General features: G+C 43.6%; 1 protein-coding gene across 2 annotated transcripts in view; it reads right to left on the minus strand.

Moving 5' to 3' along the window:
• Positions 1-1178: 1178 nt before the first annotated feature.
• LOC128450127 (protein argonaute-3) overlaps positions 1179-18221 on the minus strand; it is a 34495-nt gene continuing 17452 nt past the window's right edge. Inside the window, exons 6-19 of one of the 2 annotated variants that reach the window (XM_053433607.1) lie at positions 16413-16547; positions 16224-16311; positions 15720-15867; positions 15422-15541; positions 13356-13478; positions 12335-12468; positions 11557-11741; positions 11092-11251; positions 10904-10994; positions 10555-10749; positions 9856-9990; positions 9172-9273; positions 8607-8806; positions 1179-8455 (exon numbers count right to left, since the gene is read on the minus strand). In XM_053433607.1, coding sequence (XP_053289582.1) covers positions 8347-8455; positions 8607-8806; positions 9172-9273; positions 9856-9990; positions 10555-10749; positions 10904-10994; positions 11092-11251; positions 11557-11741; positions 12335-12468; positions 13356-13478; positions 15422-15541; positions 15720-15867; positions 16224-16311; positions 16413-16547 — 1925 coding nt within the window. In that variant the 3' untranslated portion in view covers positions 1179-8346. Of the gene's footprint in view, positions 8456-8606; positions 8807-9171; positions 9274-9855; positions 9991-10554; positions 10750-10903; positions 10995-11091; positions 11252-11556; positions 11742-12334; positions 12469-13334; positions 13479-15421; positions 15542-15719; positions 15868-16223; positions 16312-16412; positions 16548-18221 lie in introns of both variants that reach the window. The other variant, XM_053433606.1, reaches the window with a different exon arrangement.

The following is an 18221-nucleotide window of genomic DNA, read 5'->3' on the forward strand; positions in this document are numbered from 1 at the left end:
AATCAGAGCGGAGTCCCACCCTGCAGAGCATCTGCTCTCTCACAGAGCAGCCGTCGCTCTGTGATCTCTGTTTGTTCCTGATCTCTGATTCCACCGAGCTGCTGCTGCTGCTGCTCCCTGAACCTGGTCGGCTACAGAAACACTTCCACAAGAAATAATAAAAAAACAGGATGAATTCAGATACAACTGGAACGTTTGATGAGATGAAAGTCGTCCTATGAGTTGTGTTTTTAACCTTCTATGCTGCGCTGTGAGGAAACACATGACAACAGCAATTTGGAGCAATTTTCCTTTGAATGCAGGACATGAAATCATAGTTTGAATTATTCCAGTATGAAAGTGCTGCACACTGAATAAGATCTTCAAATTTACTTCCAATATTGATCAGACTGTCTCTTGTTTTATCAATAAACACTTTTTGTTTCTTAATGAACAAAAAAAAACACTCAGAAATGATCAATTTACACAAATGTAAAAAGAGAAAAGAAGCAAATCCTCAGAATATTTGCAATTTCGGTTGAAAAATAACTGAAATTAATGATTGAAATACAAATGCTCCATTTTTATATGATCAAAATAACATGGGGAAATTGAAGGTGTGTGTGTGTGTGTGTGTGTGTGTGTTAGTGTGTGTCTGTGTGTCTGTGTGTGTGTGTGTGTGTGTGTGTGTGTGTGTGTGTTTTTCTCGGTGACAGTCAGGGGTAAACAGTGTGGGCTCTTTGCAGGGTTCAGTTTAATGAAGAAAGGACCAAATGAACGGTTCCTGATTTTGGATTAAAATCTGCATTTTTACCCTCATCCTGTGTCAAACAATCTGGCAGCAACACAGTCAGTTATTAACGATGCCAAGTAGGTTATGTCTTAATTTGTTTGTTTAATTACAAGAGAACAAATCTACTGAACATATGTCCACGAAACCCTGTGGAAGGATGGGAAACCGGCCAAGGCAAGAACACATTCAATTTCTTTGACAAATTACCCAAGTACCATCCCGAGATATATTTATGAGAATAATGTTAATTAGTGTTTGCAATCTGCTGCAGCAATCGGGTGCTAATTTACATTAATATGTTATCAAAAATTTCAAAACGGAAAACAATGTATACCGTTTGAAAAGTTTCATATTGTTGTTGTTTATTTGTGGTTATTTCAACACCATCTCACCGAGACAACGAGGGTAAAGCAAAGCATTTTATTGCAAGTATTAGTCAAAGATACACTTCAAACTGAAGCAAAGCAACACTGAAAGGCCAACGTCCTGTAAGAGAGAGAGTTACAAAAGAAAGACATTTAAAACCGAGAGGAAACGAGCTGTCGGTACAACAGAGCCGCTGCGACAGGGACCGAGACCTGGAGCATCCGGTGGTGAAGGTTTGACGTATCAGAGCCTAAGATCTTTATGTTGGAATAAGACTGACACAAGAGTGATGCTACATTAACAGAAGAAGTAATATGACGATCAGCGTGCACAGAAGATCTTCAGCCTGCTGTCAAGTATCTGTCTTCAAAACCACGAGGGAACACAAAGCAGCGTCAGGGACCTAATCTCTTCTGCAGTATTTGGTTGGTACTTGTTACTGGAATGCTGATGGGATGAAAACCGGGTTAAACGTGTGATCACCGTGGGAGTAAACATGACCGTAAACATTTATGCACCAAAATGTTTTTGGTGTAAATGGGCGAAGGGGCCTGTTTGCTCTGGAACAGGACTGACAACACTCGACATGTCCATGTCTCTGATCCTCCGAAGGGGCGAGGGACGACCAACAGAAACAAATGAAAACAGAAAATAAAAATGAAAGAAAAACACAATATCAGCAATTCATCACAACACATTTCATCCTTGGTTCATTGTACAGGCACAGGTCTCTGTAATCCAGCCCACTGGGGACGTCGGGTCAAACAATCTGCAAATACCGTTCTTTGGATTTGCAGAAAAACCCGATAAGTTCACAACAGCACATGGAAAGTGTAGAAAAGTCATATTAGCACATGTTTTCAAGTCATTCAGAACGTTCATGTTGACGAGACAAATGCCAAGAATCGTTTCCAAATGAACGTTTTGACTCAGACCTGCTTCTGAACTGACATCACGACGAGTGGGACAGAGCGATTCTTCCACAAGGCTTCAGAGTTCAATGTGATGTTTTTAGTGGTTTACATGAGAAGTGATGAGGACGCCGATCGGGGGGGTCGGGGGGGGCTGCACCCGACGAAGTCACACGGAAATATGAGAATTAGGAAAGAACGCACGTGAGGCTGAGGTTTGTCATTTCTCGTGGAATGAGACCTGTTCGTGCTGTGAAATGTTCTGACACAAGAAAAAAACAAAACCAGGAGACGATTTCGAGAGGAAAGAAACAAAGCCTATGCTGAAATGAAGAAAAAAAAAAAGAATTCACCATATCTCTGTATGAATTACGCCTTTTCTAAAAGTTTCTAAATGTCCTTCCTCACCCACCCCCACAGTTTCATTTCACGCTGTCCCACCTGCCCTTGTACTGGCTCGGGCATTGGACATGACTAACGTACCAGCTAGCAGCTTGGGATGAAAGGAAGAAAACAGAAAAGCAAAAGGAGTCAGCGTCTCAGCACCCAAAGTCAGTGTGGTACAGGAATGGTTCCCCTTCATTACCAGAGATGAAGGGGAACCTTCTCAGGTGGTAGAAGAAGAGTGAAGGAGGGAGAGGAAGATAAGGAAAGGAGGAGGAGGAGGGAGAGAGAGACTCAACCACAACTCAGCTTCTTTTCCTCCAATCCACCTCCTGCTTCCCCCCCCCCCTCCATATTGTTGTGCTTATGTGTCGAGGAGGATAAGGCGTCAACATGGAGGGGGAGGGGCTAAAGGCCTAGTTCTCCTGGCTCCGCCCCCACCATGCTGCAATATGATGCGGAGACTCCAGCCGCTTTAAAACGCACTGTCAATAAATACACCATAAAATATTCCGCATTTATATATATTTTTAAAGAACAACACATTTAAATAGGACAACAAAATAAAAGTCGGCTCAAAGAACAATTTTTCAAAATCGGATAAGTGTTAAGACAAAAACAGAATTTTTTTTTTTTTACAGTTATACTTATTTTGACTCTAAAATAGTTACCGTATAAGAATATCGCAATCAGGCATTACTCAAGCAGTATATGTCATAATAAAAGCAATTTGCAGTTTTTCTTCTCATGTCGTATAACATATGCAGCATACCAAGGTAAGTGAGGTGCAGTGTTTTGTATTTTTTTTGAAATTTTATTTGAGATATCTTATAATAGAAAGATTTCAACCCCCCCCCCGGACTGAAAAGGATCCCACAGAACTACAGACCAACGTCGGGGTTTCAGTCGACACACGAGCGGCTCAAGACGGGGAAACGACCGGGCGCAGGTTCCCTCCATCGGGGGGGGGGGGGGGGGGCGCTGAGATGACAGAATGCCACAGGCTGTCACCAGGGCTGGGCATCGAGAGGAGAGGTTCAATACTGACACTGGTTCTGCCGATTTCTCCTAGAAAATGAAACTTGTTTTTTGGATTCAAATCCTGCGTATGTTGCTTTTCCTTAATAAAAATGCCCTTCAAGAAGAAAACCTTGATTCCTCAGTGCAACAAAACAAATCGACTGTAAAAAGTTCTCTGGACCTTTGACGCCATAACTTTGTGAGGCGCTGCTGTTTGACACCCGGCCCTGTGGTGGTCACTTTGTCGAGTGGCTGCTCCACAGAGGAAACCACCACACCAGAGCAGGCGGACTGAACCGAGCCAACAACAAAGTCACAAGAGCATGAGGCACACTTTTAATGACCGACTGCTGAACACACACGCACACACACATCCCTTCGACGCCTCATGTACACTGAGGTCTGGATCTGCTCCTCCTCCTTCTCCTCCCCGAGCTGGAGGAGGAGGAGCGACTGGAGGGAGTGGGGATTGAAAACTCTTGGCTGTGTGTCTATAGTGAGAGTGTCAGTCTCTATAAAGTGCTGTGCTATGTTTGTCATCCCAGGGCCGGGCTGCGGACCCCCCCTCACCGACACCAACACACATTCCACTGTACCAGCGACACCATTGGTCCAAGACACTTAAATGCACTAGGAAGCGAAAGCTCAACCACAACCATATACTTGGCACAATAACGTCTCTACGTCGGCTTAATGTCCAAATACACGAGTTAGCATCGCCATCGCTAAAGACACAAACATGTACAGTGTGTGTGTGTGTGTGTGTAAGATGGAGACATTCCTGCGTTGTGTTCTCGAAAAGGAGATTCTATTCCATTTACATTTCATCTTTCAATTGACAGCACCATCAAGAGGAAAGGCACTTTCTGTGGACTTCTTCTCACTCCATTGCTACTTTCCACCGCAAACACAGAGCAACCAAAACAGGGCTGTTGGTCGAAAACACCTTTATACTTTCAATTCTTTTTCTAGAATTTGGTTATTTGTCCGTATAGCTAACGATCCCAATTCAGAGCTAAAGGCCACAGCTCGCTGCAGGCTGGGATCCCAGTGTACCAGTTTAACTTTCATCCAATCCAACAAGTCATTTTAATAACAGAGCTAAAGGACAAACAAGGGTTGTCGTCCTGCTTCGTAGCCCCTCGAGCGTTCACTCCCACAGGCCCCTGATGATCCAGCTCGTGTCCGGTCACTTCTCTACTAGCATTGTATTTGCAAAGCAGAGCCGATGACTTTTCAGTTGTACGCAAGGCGAACACATCTGCTATGTAAACATGTGTTCAACCGAACATCCAGGACAGACAGCGGAGGAGGCCGAGCAGCAAACGGACTCCAACTCTCACGATCGACCTTCAGACTCGTTCGACTTCCAACACAACCTGCCACATACCGGCAAAGCAAACACTGACTTAGGCTTCGATTCCTTCCAAACACACAAACACACTTGAATTTATCCCAGACGCCACTACGTCGTCCATCTTTGTTTTTCTTCTTGTTCTCCTCCCAGGGGGATCGGATTGGGAAAGTACGGCCGTGGAATGTCGTCCTCCGGCACAGGGGAGTAAATGTTCAGGGAGCAAAGGGGAAAGGAGAGCGACAATGGGATTACAGGCTTTGTCACACCACAGATTTACCGGGAGGCCGGCTCGTCTTTGTGTTTGCGAGCACATGAAGGGGCCTCGGGTCGAGGAGAGGACTCTGTGGAAAAAGCAACAAGAGGACGCGATTCTGCCTTCAATCCTCCCCTCGAGGCTTTAACACTTAAGGATTTGAAAACGACTGCCCCTTGTTCCGTCTCATTCCCGATCTCGTGTCCTTGAAATGGCTCAGCGACACTTTCTCTAAACCACTCGCCCGGTTTCCTTGTTCTCTCTCCACCCTTGATAAAGCAGCAGGCGTCAGCACCGGGTGAAGAGAAGCCGAGAACATTCAGGAGCAGACGTCTCCGAGGACATTCGCCGACTCTTCTTCTGTTCTACAGTTTGTCGAGAGATGTGATGTCTTGATACAAAAAGCCTCTCGGAGTTCAGAATATCTCTTCTACGACAAACCCTGAACCGTACACACATCTAAAATAATAAGCGTTTGACAAGTTGCAGCAGTATTTTTCCAAATATCAAAGCATGAGGCGGTTTAAGTCCACGTCCCTACCGATAACAGTACGACAGTCCAAACACACAAATCACTAGCTTCAACAACCCCACTGCTCACACACATACACTTTACATTATACATTGACACAGGAACAAGTCAACAGTCTATTGCAATAATAAATCTTTGTTATTATACCTTTTTTTTTCTTCTAACCATTACATATCATGATACATTTATTACTAAGATTAATAATTAGACTACATTGGTGTTGTTTTTTCTTCTGTTAGCAAAAATAAGTGGTGTGCATTAGATAATTTAAAATGTACAAATATACTTTCGATCTGGCTTTTGAAAAAGGCTTTCAGACACTAGTGAAATCATGAAGGCTCAAAGTCACTGGCTTCCACACTAGAAGGCTCGCCTCCGAAAAGGCAGTCGAATGCCACAGCGGATATAGGACCCTACATTATACCTCACTGTCCTAGAGCCCGGCTGTCAGTGTACCGTTTGCCCCCCCCCCCCCCCGCCTTCGCTGAGTGAGGTCTACCACTTTCCACCGTTCTCCCACCTGCTCATGTACAGTCACCTATAGAGGCTCAGCTTCAGATTCTAATTCAGAATGAGTAGCACCAGGCCTGTGTTCAGTCCCGAAAACACACGCTTCTTTTAGTGCAGATTAAAAACAACCCCCCCATCCCCCCACCCCCGGCCGAGCTTCAGGTCGTGAGCGGCGGCGAGGAGCGAGGTGGCGACTGCGATCCAGACAAACGATTCGGATCAGTCAGCTCTACTTCCGCTGCAAAGGTTTCGGTCGCTCACTCCGCTCCTCGGCTCCGCTCCGAAGCCGGTCTCAACGTTTGGGCCGGTTCCGTGCACACGGGTTGAACCTCGTTCTGTACTCGGAGGGTTTCTGAACGAGAGGTTATTGAAGGAATTGGTTTTATCGAGGGGGCGGCTCCGTGCCCATGAACCCGGCCCCCTCTGTTCGGTACAAACACACTGTAGCAGCTGGATCCATATCTGGTGAATATTTAGCAAAAAGACAACTCGGCCGGGCTTTGCTTGAACGCCGCTCGGAAGCAGAAGCCAACAGCTCACACTGCTGTACAGGCAAACATAATAAATATATACATCTTAGGAGGATTTGAATGAGATGTATAGAAAAGTCAGTAGACGGTTGTTGAGAAGAATAAGAGGCATCAGGTGAAACTTTCTGTTTGATTCCTTTACCCACTGAAACAGGATCCCTAGGATATTAGGTTGTACAGCTTTTGACCATCGAGCACTTGAACCTCCACCAGGCACTTGAATATTACCTCTTTATGGCCTTTAGACGCTTTGCTGCTGTCGGGTGAAAAGCTTTGTTCTCCAAAAATGGGTTAATTCTAAAAGAATTGAGAAGATCAGCCTCATTGGCAAACTGATAATCAGTTTTCTGAATTCTGGAATTCAGGAATTCTGAAATTATGGCCATTGATGATGAAGATATCCTCAAACCGAAGAGGCGCATTAAATCCTTCAATTCAAGTAAAAACATGAAAGTCACAAACTGCAGTTGAACCGTTTGGGTTTTTCTTTGCCCAGTGAGAAAAGGCAAAACTCGTAAAACGTGCTGATCAATCATCTCACAAGAGGAAAACATGAACGTCTCTGGCAAGTGGCAAACATCTCATCTACCGAGGACTCTCACTTTCAAATGAAATGTGTAACTGTTCTTTTGAGTTGTGTACGTCCCCTAAAGTCCTCTTCCCTTCGCTCAACGGATTATTGCACTGGAGGAAACCATCGACATGATCTCTATTAAACCATCATCTCCCACTAAAGCACTGAGGGAAATGACTGCATGACTACAAGGATTAAAAACATAGGATTACATGTTTAAATGATTAAAAACATAATGTCCATAAAGTAGAAGGAGAAATAACAGTGTTATACTTTAAATAAAAATCCATATATGGCTGCAATTAAGCAATTGATATATCAGCCAATATAAACTGCCCCCCTTTTAAATGTGACATCTGACTGTTGAAAGACAAAACTGATCTAACTACATGATAAAACTTTAAGGGGGCAATTATACCTCGTCGCCAACAGGTGGCAGTGTGCTCAAAAGAACATGTAACTGGTGATTTCACACACTCGTGAAAAGTGACACAGAAAAGACAAAACAAGAGGAAAAAAATAAGGAAAAATAAAAGTGGAAACTGAAATAGCTAAATTCCAAAAGAAATTAAAAAAAACACGATGGAACAACTCCAGAGTCTGATGCTTCCCTCTTTTCAAACACCGGGGAGGATTAACAACAAACTGCAGTGGAACTGGCAGAATGTAAAAGTGCTGCTGCTCAAACTGAATTGAGGTACTGTAAATGGCAAAGGAGCAGATTAGTGGGTCGTAAAGAGAGAGACTGTGCGGAAGGAGGGGAAAGGTTCAAACAAACAGGAAACACACCCACCAGGCCACGAGTAAAAGAGACGAACAGAAGAGGGGGGGGGGGGGGGTTGAAGTGGGGCCTGATGAGGGTGAGAATAAACTGGTTGGCTGGTTGAATATTGCATAATAGTGCTTGTTTGATTTTAAAACGACGTTTGCATCCTCAGTCCAGTGTGGGTGTGCCTCCTCCCCTCCCTCCTCCCTGCTCTCCTCTGCACAGTGTCAGGTCCGGATTGACTAGGCGTGTGGGGGGGGGGGACTGGCACCTATGAGGACTCCTTGACTGTCGGTTGCGTCTGTGTGTTTTTGTGTGTTTGTGTGTGTGTGTGTGAAGGGTGGCAATGACTGGGGAGGGTTGGTGGTAGCTCAGGCGAAGTACATGGTCCTCAGGGTGTCGTGGTGAATCTGAACAGCCTTGGCCAGCGCCTGGGGGTCCCGACCGTTACTCTGACCAGACACGTGGCTGCCCTCGGCACTGCAGAGGGGACGGGGGGGGAACCAGTTAAGATGGACGACAAAACAACAATGGCAGGTGTGCAAGAAAATCTGCTGATATTACACACAACTGCTATCAAAACACACAACCACACAGATAAGACACTGTGCTCACTCTCGGCCCTCCTCACCTGTCATGTTCTTTGTCCACCAGATGGTAGCGGGCACGGAAGGCCACCAGGTGGGCGTAGTAGGCTGGCGCCGGGATGGAGACTGAGCGGGTGCAGCGCACGTAGGTGTGGCACAACTGGTAGGTGAGCAGCTGGAACTCATCAGCGGTGAAACAATTGTCATCCCACAGTACATGGTAGTGGGAGGGCCGACTGGTGCCCTGCAGGAAGACAATTCAGTGACAATATTAGATCATCATTGAGAACCAGATTCAAGATCCAATGCTTTTGCTAATTGAGATATTTGGTAAGATTGCATCCAACCTTCCCTTGATCTAAACATTTTCAGCTGTATTGAAAATAAAAGCTTTCTTAAGAAACCTGACAATGACCAGATTTGGTTCACAGATCTCACAGAACTAACTTAAGATAGTTGTGAGAAAAGGAGAAATAAGAGAATATGGTATTTCCTCTTTTCTCTAACTAGTTCAAACAATGCACAGCCCCTGAACAGCCCAGGGTTTAGACGTTAAGATTTTAATGGAGGAGAGTGTGATGAGCAGAGAGGAGAGGAGGTTGGTCTGACCTGTATTCCAGCGTGACTGCAGAGGTAAAAGTCAAACTCGTACGGATGGGTGATGTCCGTATCCACGGTCGTACCAGCGGGAATGTTTCCACTACGTCCGACCTGACAAAATCAAATTAACTTCAGTTAGAACCTACTGATGCAATTTCACCAATTTTCCTTCGTTTCCCCGTCTAAACCCCGAAACAACTGGAACAGAAAGCGGAAGAAGCAGGAAATGAACAACACAGAACAAATCTTTGATACCAGTGAAAAAAATTTTTTTAGGAAAATAACTAATTGATGGACCAACGCAGGCAAAGGTTTACCAAGTGCTCTCCAACCAACCAATTAAAAGCTTAATAGCCCAGAGAGGCTAATACTCCATGTGAGAGTGCATGCTCTGAAAATAAGGTTGTTACTGGATAAGTCTTGCTCTTGGGGCCTTGAGTGCCACTCCACAGCTCTCGGTTTGCACTGGGCTCTCTAATGCTTTAATCGAATGTAATTATAGTAGTTAGGGGGGGGGTGAATAGTCCAGTCCAATTGACAACAAAAGGTAATTAAGCAGGCCCATTTCCAGTAGCTAACATGCTGGCAGAGCATGGAGAAGAAAAAAAAATATATGGACTAATACAGAACGCTCTGTACTGGCTTTAATGGGAGGCATGGGCTGTGTGTTTGTGTGTGCTGGTTGTGACTCACTCTTTCGTTGCGGTCGGCACAGAAGAGGCGGGTGTGGTGGCGTTTCTGTACAACAATGTAGGTGATGCCGGGCTGGTACTCCTTCTCCAGGTTGATACAGGCCTCACGAATGGCCAGCAGCTCATAATACAGCACCTGTGGGAGCCAGAGCAAAATTATACAATTTATAATAATCTGTGATAATCTGTGGAATGATAATTTAGTCCTTAAACTGTAAACTACATACTTTTATTATGTTCTTAAGTTGTTTTATCATTCATGGATGATAGATCTTTACCACAAACTTGAGAATGATACATTGTAAAACTATTCAAGGTATTTTATGTACTTTTCCTGCATTAAAATGTTGAAAAATCCATCATTTTATTCATGTTACAAAACTTTTTTTTAGATCACAGGCCACCGGCGTCATATCCTCCTTGATTTTGACTTTTTATTGATTAGATCTTTGTCGTTTTTAACTATATATATTTAATTGAATGAATGGTTTTATTTATTATTTGATGTCTGGATCTTTTCAGAGAAACAAGCTGAGAAAAAGTTAACTACAGTTCAGCTAGCAGCCACTCGGAGGCGTCATGTCTGTAGAACAGATTCAGAGAAACAACAGATTTCTAAGATTCTAAGAGAAAGACGACAGTGGCAACCTCTGACTACAAACAGGCATTGTGTGAAAGAAGAAGAGAAGTCGGCGCTGACCTGTCTGAACTGGCCTTCTGAAACTCCGTCCCTGTAGAAAATGATCCTGGTGGGCTTGTAGCGAGTTGACTTGTAGAACTGGATGAGCAGCTCCCGCACCATGGAGGCCAGGTCCTGGATGACCTCTTGCCTGGGCCTCTGGACCCGGACTGTGGCACAGTACCTGCTGGGGTGGGCGTCCATACTGCCAACCACCTGGAGGAGAGAGAGGTGGGGGGGAGCATGAGTGAGGGGTGGCAGTGGAAGATTAGGGGAGCGGGAGGAAGGAGGAGGGCAGGAGAAGGGAACTCAGATAAAAATGCAAATCAAGGGAGAATGTCAGGCAGATAAAAAAAAAAAAAAGCCTTACAGCTGCAATCGAAGGCTTCTTCCCGTCTCCTGCAGGCGGATGTGTAACATCTGCTCCCAAGAAGATAACTGGCTGCTGAAACACTGACGGCCTGTCGAGTGAGAAACAAAGCAAAACCATGAATTATACTGAAAATAATAGAAATACTATCTATGGCATTTAATGTGGAGGGAGAGGGGATGGCTGACCGTTGATGAGGCACCAGGATGTTGTTGATGCCTCCCAGCTTCACGTTGATTTTGAGGCAGAGGTTGGAGAGGGTCTGAGGGGACGTCTTCACCACGTTCTTCACCTGGACACACTGTGTGGCCATGCCGAGGAGGGTGTCCCCCACGCGCTTCACCTCGGCTATGGATGTAAAAAAAAAAAAAGGGATAATCAAATAAATATATTTATATTTAAAAATCTGTCATTCTTGCAGAAATAGTGATGTTGATGTCACTTTTGTAAAATATATCCCTCTAAGTGGAGATAGAAAGAATATTTTTCAATTCAGTGTATTTAATATGACTCTTATTGACATACAGTGCATTTGGGAGAGAGAATATCCCTCTAGCATTCAGTCCAAGAAGAGAATAAGTGTTTCCACAGACTTCAAGACAAAGACATATCTCTACTTTATTATTAAGTTTAATTTCCAGCAGTTTTCTCACCGTAGACGGGAGTCTTTCCCGGCAGGATGACGATGATGAGCTGCAGCCCGGCGTACGTGTTCTTCAGGTGTCGGAACATGGGCTCCACGCTGTCCGCTCCCTGGGCGTATTTACAGAAGCATGGCTGACCTTGGATTGGCATTCCGGCATCTTTCGAGATTTTACGCAGCTGGTCCGTGAAACCCCTGCACGAGGAAGGAAAGGTACAGTGTAAACAGTGAAGAGAATGGTGCTGGTCTCTGTAGTCTAGCTTGGAGAAAGTAAAATGAGAAAACAGCTAAATATCTGCCTATGTCCATCTGCTGGAATAATAATTTTCCATTTAATATTTATCCATTTACCCATTATCCACATTTATTTGCCAAAAATGTTTTGTGCACCCATGCCTGTAATGTGGTTTAGTGTTTAGTGTGGTAACATCCATATAAACATCAATTCACATAAGTAAAGAACGAGTTGTCTTAAAATCTAAGAATAAAGTGTGCAGCAGATATTTAATTTTCCCATGTAGATGTTTTTCATCTGGATTCAAAAACAAGGAATTAAAGTCAATTTTTATAAAAACTGGCCGGACCACGGATGAGAAAATATCCTTTTGTCTAACCGACGTTACTTGCTATCATATGTGCATTGTTGCTTTGATATTAACTAGTAAAGTTAACTAGTAAGATTATGGAGACAGAAATACACAAGCACCTTGAACAGTATTATAATGAGAGAGGTAGAACTGTCGGGCGGTTTCAACATTAATCTAAAAAGCATGGATAAATAATCATACTTCAGGATTTCTTCCCGACACTGCCTCTGTGTGGCAAAGCAGGCGATGGCCCACATCTTGATCTCCACCCCGGTGTGGAACTGCTTCCCCCTCATGTCCCACACCCCGTGGCTGGGCGTGGCGACGGTGCGGTTCTGAAACAACATCGCAGTCTCACCTCATATACTCACAATTATGTGGGCAAACATTCGTACTGCTCACAGAACAGAATCACGCACTAACATACACTCTTATATTCGGAGGCATCACCGGCATCACGATCACTCTACATCCACACCACGATACATTAATATTCAATTCTTTTGAACACATATTCACACGCTTCAAAATAAATTACTTCAAGAAACAGTGAATTACAGAAGAAAGTCACTTTAACTTCAAAGAAACATGAGAAAGTATAGCAAAGTGTGATGCACAGTGTGATGCACTCTGAGATGGAATCAAGAGTATGTAAAATGTGTGTGTCATGCTCAGTGTTGTGTGGTATCTGTAACACATGAAATGCACAATAACAATAAAAGTGTGTCCACTCAGAGCAGATAAACAGATGTTAATTAACAATGTGGTTCAGTCTCAATAATCTATTGGAAACCTCTTAAATCCACCTCATTAAGTTCAATAAGGAGGATTAACATTAAGCAATTGCTGGAAACGTTTGGGCTTTATCTGCCATAATGATCGACTGAAGAAAGGACGTTTAGTTTAAAAATCATCCAATCATGATTTAGGTCATTTTAGTTTGTTCAAATAGAATCCTGAAAGATGGATAAACTAATTTCCTGGCCTGTTTGAAACTGATAAACACGGTGCTTATATTTGTTTTTAAGGTGGAATCAAAGTTTGCACTATGGAGACTCAACCACAAAAAGAAAAGACAGACATCATGGAGGTCAAACAGAAGCCAGTGAGTTAGTTCCCTTCAGAGACGCAGTGAAGGCAGAGGCAGGGGAGAGCGTGTCGGACAAACAGAGAGAATGGGCGTGATTTAAAAGAAGGGTACCATAAAGTGCTCTGTGCTCACCCTGCCGCCGTATTGCAGCATGGGGGCGGGTAGCACTCGCCCCGTCACGTGGGCCATCTCGTCGCGCACTTTGAACTGGAACTCCTGCACGAAGGGGTCGGCCTCGTAGTTGGCACTGCGCACCTGCAAGGGACGAGGGGGGGGAACGGGAACAGCGTCAGGGAGGTAGACACACAGACAGGTTTTCACTGGAGTTTGACATTAAGCCTATTGGCCTTTTTGATGAGAGTTCGATAACAAGAGCTGGAAGATTCTGGTATTTTGTCCATTATTGTCAGGTTACATCCAACAGCTGGTTAGCTTAGCATAAAGACTGGAAACAGGGGGAAACAGCTAGCAAGGCTCCATCAGTAGGTAGACAATTCTGACGAGCAAATCGACTAACACACACAAATGACTATGTTATATCTCATCTGTTTATTCCATACAGAAACTTGTGAGATACTTCTGGTCGTAAACTTTGTTCTAAAAGTTGAACTGCTCCTTTAAATGCACAGTTGTTGTGAATAGCAGTGTCGACTATTGTCTTGGATGTTGTACATTAGGACATGTGTGTATTGTAAAACAGATTTGTATTTTGCAGCAAACAGTTTATTGTGTAGTATTTTTCTAGAATGGCAAATAAAATGAGAATTTGGTGACCAGCCACAGACTGTCAGGTCTCTTCACCCTCATCCAAAAGCAAACTTATTACAGACTTTATTATGTATTTACTGACAGACACAGCTCATCTGCTTGTTTTGTCCTTTTCTGCCTGTGAACCTGTGAACCTGTGAACCTGTGCTCCTCCACCCACACGGCTCTGACAGCTTCTAAATGAAAACACCAGCACAGTTGATGTCTGTGATGATTTCCTCTGAGCGAGTCCAGTCATTTCACTCCTGAGTGAGGAGATAGGGAGATAGGGAGATAGGGAGATGTGGTTTAATGCGGTAAAAAAAAAAACAGGTACCAAATGTGCACTGCTAATCTGATGGTGGCCTGAGGCAGCCGGTGAACAGCCTGTCAATCTCCCCGTGAGCGATACGCTGCCGGCTCCGCAGCAGCCTCGCACAAATTGAGGTCGTTATGAATCTGGCATTTCTTTCCTTGACCCTGCATAGCTCTGTAACCGTGTAACCGCCAAATGTGATGAACACGCTCACATACAGGCTTCTGTTAACAATAGAAAATGAGAATGTGGGCGAGGTGATTACCAAACCGGCAATTTGATATCAAGATGAGGACCACAGCAACCAGCTGTTGACAAGCCTAGCAACACGGCCACTTCACAATATAACGTCATTGTGGCGTGATGTTCAAATTTAACATTATTGGATAGAGGAGGAAAATATTCCTCAATGTCAATCGAGGATTTAACTGTATCATGAATTATTTCAGGATACAAGGACTTTCTAGCCCTGGATTTAGCCTCACAGGCTGTTTTGTGTCTCTGGTGGCTTCCATCCCTAGACTGGTAGACCATGACCTTCCAACCTCTATAATCACCATCTGAATGATGGTGCATGCTTGTGAATGAAATGATTCTTCCTAGAGATATTTCACTGGAAATATCAGGATATTATATGATGCAAAAATGGTATCTTTTGTGTTTTCTGCAATGTATATTTAAACATTTGTTTCAAAAAATTATTTGTAAAAACTAATTTCTTTCCAAATGATCTGATAAGACACAGAACAACTGAGACAGTGATCAGTTGGTTCTGGTACAGTTATTTATAAATGCTAAATTAGCATAACCTTTACACTTTTATTAAAAGGAGGGCAGGTAAGCTAAATGTGTCTACAAACATTAAAGCAACAACATTTTGCATAAATGAAAAACACTTAATTTTAGTACTTAATGATAAATGGAAGATTAATAAGTGAGTAAGTCACTAATAAACTAAACTAAATGTTTCCTGTGATTAGTGCCAAGCTAGATGATTCTTCCTAGTGACACTTCAAAGAAATTATGAGGAAATAACAGATCTGTAAAGTAATGTGTTACCAATATCACTTGAGTATATGAATGTGGTGTCTCTGACAGAAGAGACCTCGATTCAGCAGCTGTCTCCTCAACTCACCAGCCGGCTGATCTCCTCTTGTCGGTCGGGGGCGGAGCGAGCCGTGGCTTTGATCATAGTGGAGGTCTGGTTATCCGTCAGCTTCTTGATGCATCGCTGACCGGCTACAATGTTACACACCTGCATGGAAACAAAGGACAAAGTTTAAACTTTTTTTCTGCAGTGGATCTGCTTTATATTTATACAGTTGATACACAGACGCACCTGGGAGCTTCCCCAGTATACTGCAGATTTCATCATATTCTGATTTATGTTTAATAAAAGACCCCACAACAAGAATAACCCAAGTCTCTCTCACCTCCAGGGGCAGGTAGGTGTGCTTCTGCTCCTGGCCCACTTGTAGACAGGGTAGGTGGGGGTACTTGAGCTGCAGGCTGTACTTCTCTCTGAAGTACTGGGCTACGGTACGCTCCACCGTCTGACCGTTTTCCAACTGCAGAGGGAACCTGCGTAAAAAAAAATACACACCTAGCTTTATAGTCATCTACCATAACTTCGCAACAATCTATAAATCGTCAAATTCATTTTCCCAGAGCATTCTAACAGCGTACACACACAGACCACTGCCATAGATATGAACCATTTCCTTTTAATGTCTCTATGATGATATAAACGTAATTTGTGACCTATTCAACTTCGAATGTAGATCCTCATCCACTCCACCAATAAATGACTAATGTTCAATGCATGCTTGTCAGATGACTCTCCCCCCCCCCCCCCCCCCCCACCCCCCACCAACAACCTATCCACACACTCCTCCCAGAGTCTCCTGTTCCCTCTCCCACCCAGACGGCTGACTCACGTTTGATGGCTCGCGGGCCGACGGGTCACGTTGCAGACGCGGTACTTCCTCCGCATGGTTCCACAGTGCGTCACCTCCACCTTCAAACCTGGTGAATGATGCAAAGGGTTGGACACGCATTAGAAATGTGTCTGTTTGTGGTTTGGCGTTAAATCTCATTCCTCACGTGCAGGGAACACATGGATTCACCTTTGATTTCTTTGGTGAATTTGACCCGGTGCGAGTCGGTGAGAGGGCGGGGCTGCTCGTCTATGTTGTGGATGTCCAGCACTTCACACATGAACTGGATGACAGGCTGGGCCTTGTAGAATGCAGTGGCAGAAACTGCAACAAAAAACAAGGGCGAGAGTTATTTAAGACAAATAAAACAACAACATATTATATTATCCTTTCACAAAACAGTGAAGAGCAACAACTATTTTTTGTGATGCAACCATGTTACATCACTTTCTGAAGTCACATGATAGCAACACATTTAAACAGCTTAACAAAGTTTACTGGTCATCGTGTTTAGCATTAAAACTCAGGATCAGACCTGATGATTCCAATAGACCAATTAGGAGTCGATGTTACAGTTACATCACTATAACTGTGCCTGCTTGTGGAATGTGGTGCCCTTGTTTGAACTAAGCTTAAGAAATAATATTAGTTAACATCGACTTTATTAACATCTGTCTCTTTAATTCTGTTCTATTAAGATTTAAAATAGAGCTCATATTCGGTGTCATACTTGACTTTCAATTCAATGTGATCTGGTCAACCACTAGAGGGCAGCACCATGGCAAAAATGCTGTCTGATGAATCTTGGGGAGTTTGGGGTTTAATTTAGGGGGCTCTGCAAGTCAAGGGGATTTTATGACTGAGACTGAATGAAAACACACATATGGTCAGTTGCTCTGGAGAAGAATGAGAGTCTGTAGAGTGGCTGGCAGAGCGGATCCTGAGTCACAGACAGCTCCTTAGTGACTCGTGCAAGCAATCTGTTGTCCAAACATTTGCTCTTTGAAAAGCATTATTGACCAGAAATCTCACTTGATTTGTAAGCCATTGTATTTGATCTAATATATACCTCATTAGTCCTATCACCAAAAAGTATGCAGGTGCAGTCCACTGGTATATAAAACTCTTTATATGTAAAAAATATATATATATTTAGGTAGTAAATATAAACAATTAATATCAAGTAAATTAGATATTCGCTACTTTTATTGTTGTTTTTAAACTTTTTATATCAGGGCAACATTGACTTGCTTGTGGATAAGAAAGTTAAGTTGATAAAAAACAATCCAGGGCAGCATAGTAACAATATGTGGTGAGTAATAAGTACCACAGTAGTAATATAGTAACAATATGCTGTTTAATAATATGGATAATGTGGAAAGAACCTTTATTTGGGATATGGAATTTAAATTATCCCTAGAGCCCGACATGATGCCATGCAGAGGAGTTAGAAAACAAGTGCTTTGCATAAAAGCTGCTTCTCTGGTTTGTTGCTGGAGAGCAGACTGGTGGTGACCAATTGATTTCCAAGGATGAGAAGGCGGGAAAGTGAGACAAAGGGAGAATGAGAGGGAAAGATTTAAATAGAGAGGCTTCAAGCACTTGGAGCAAAACAAAAGCCGTCTGAAGGAAATGCTCCACACACCTACCCTCCTGACCCCAGCAACACCCACCAGTCTAACTCATAGGGGCACTACTACTAACACACACACACTCACACAAACACACACACACACACACCGCCCTCTGTCTCCACAGCAACCATCCAGTCAGTTACCATCCAGCAAAGAACCCACCGTCCTCCAAGCTCCTCCATCAATCTCACACAAACACACACGCTCTTGTGCCTCCAACCACCTCCTGCAGTGTGCACATGGTGAAAGACATTCTGCATCTCCCTTCCTGTTACATGTCTTCCACAAACAATAACAGATTGAAATTGTAGCTCTCTATTCCGGGTCCTTTAACAGATTTTTCTATTTGCTGACAAGGGGCCCC

Source organism: Pleuronectes platessa, chromosome 10 (assembly GCF_947347685.1).
Source record: "Pleuronectes platessa chromosome 10, fPlePla1.1, whole genome shotgun sequence".
In the NCBI taxonomy this organism is placed as follows: Eukaryota; Metazoa; Chordata; class Actinopteri; order Pleuronectiformes; family Pleuronectidae; genus Pleuronectes; species Pleuronectes platessa.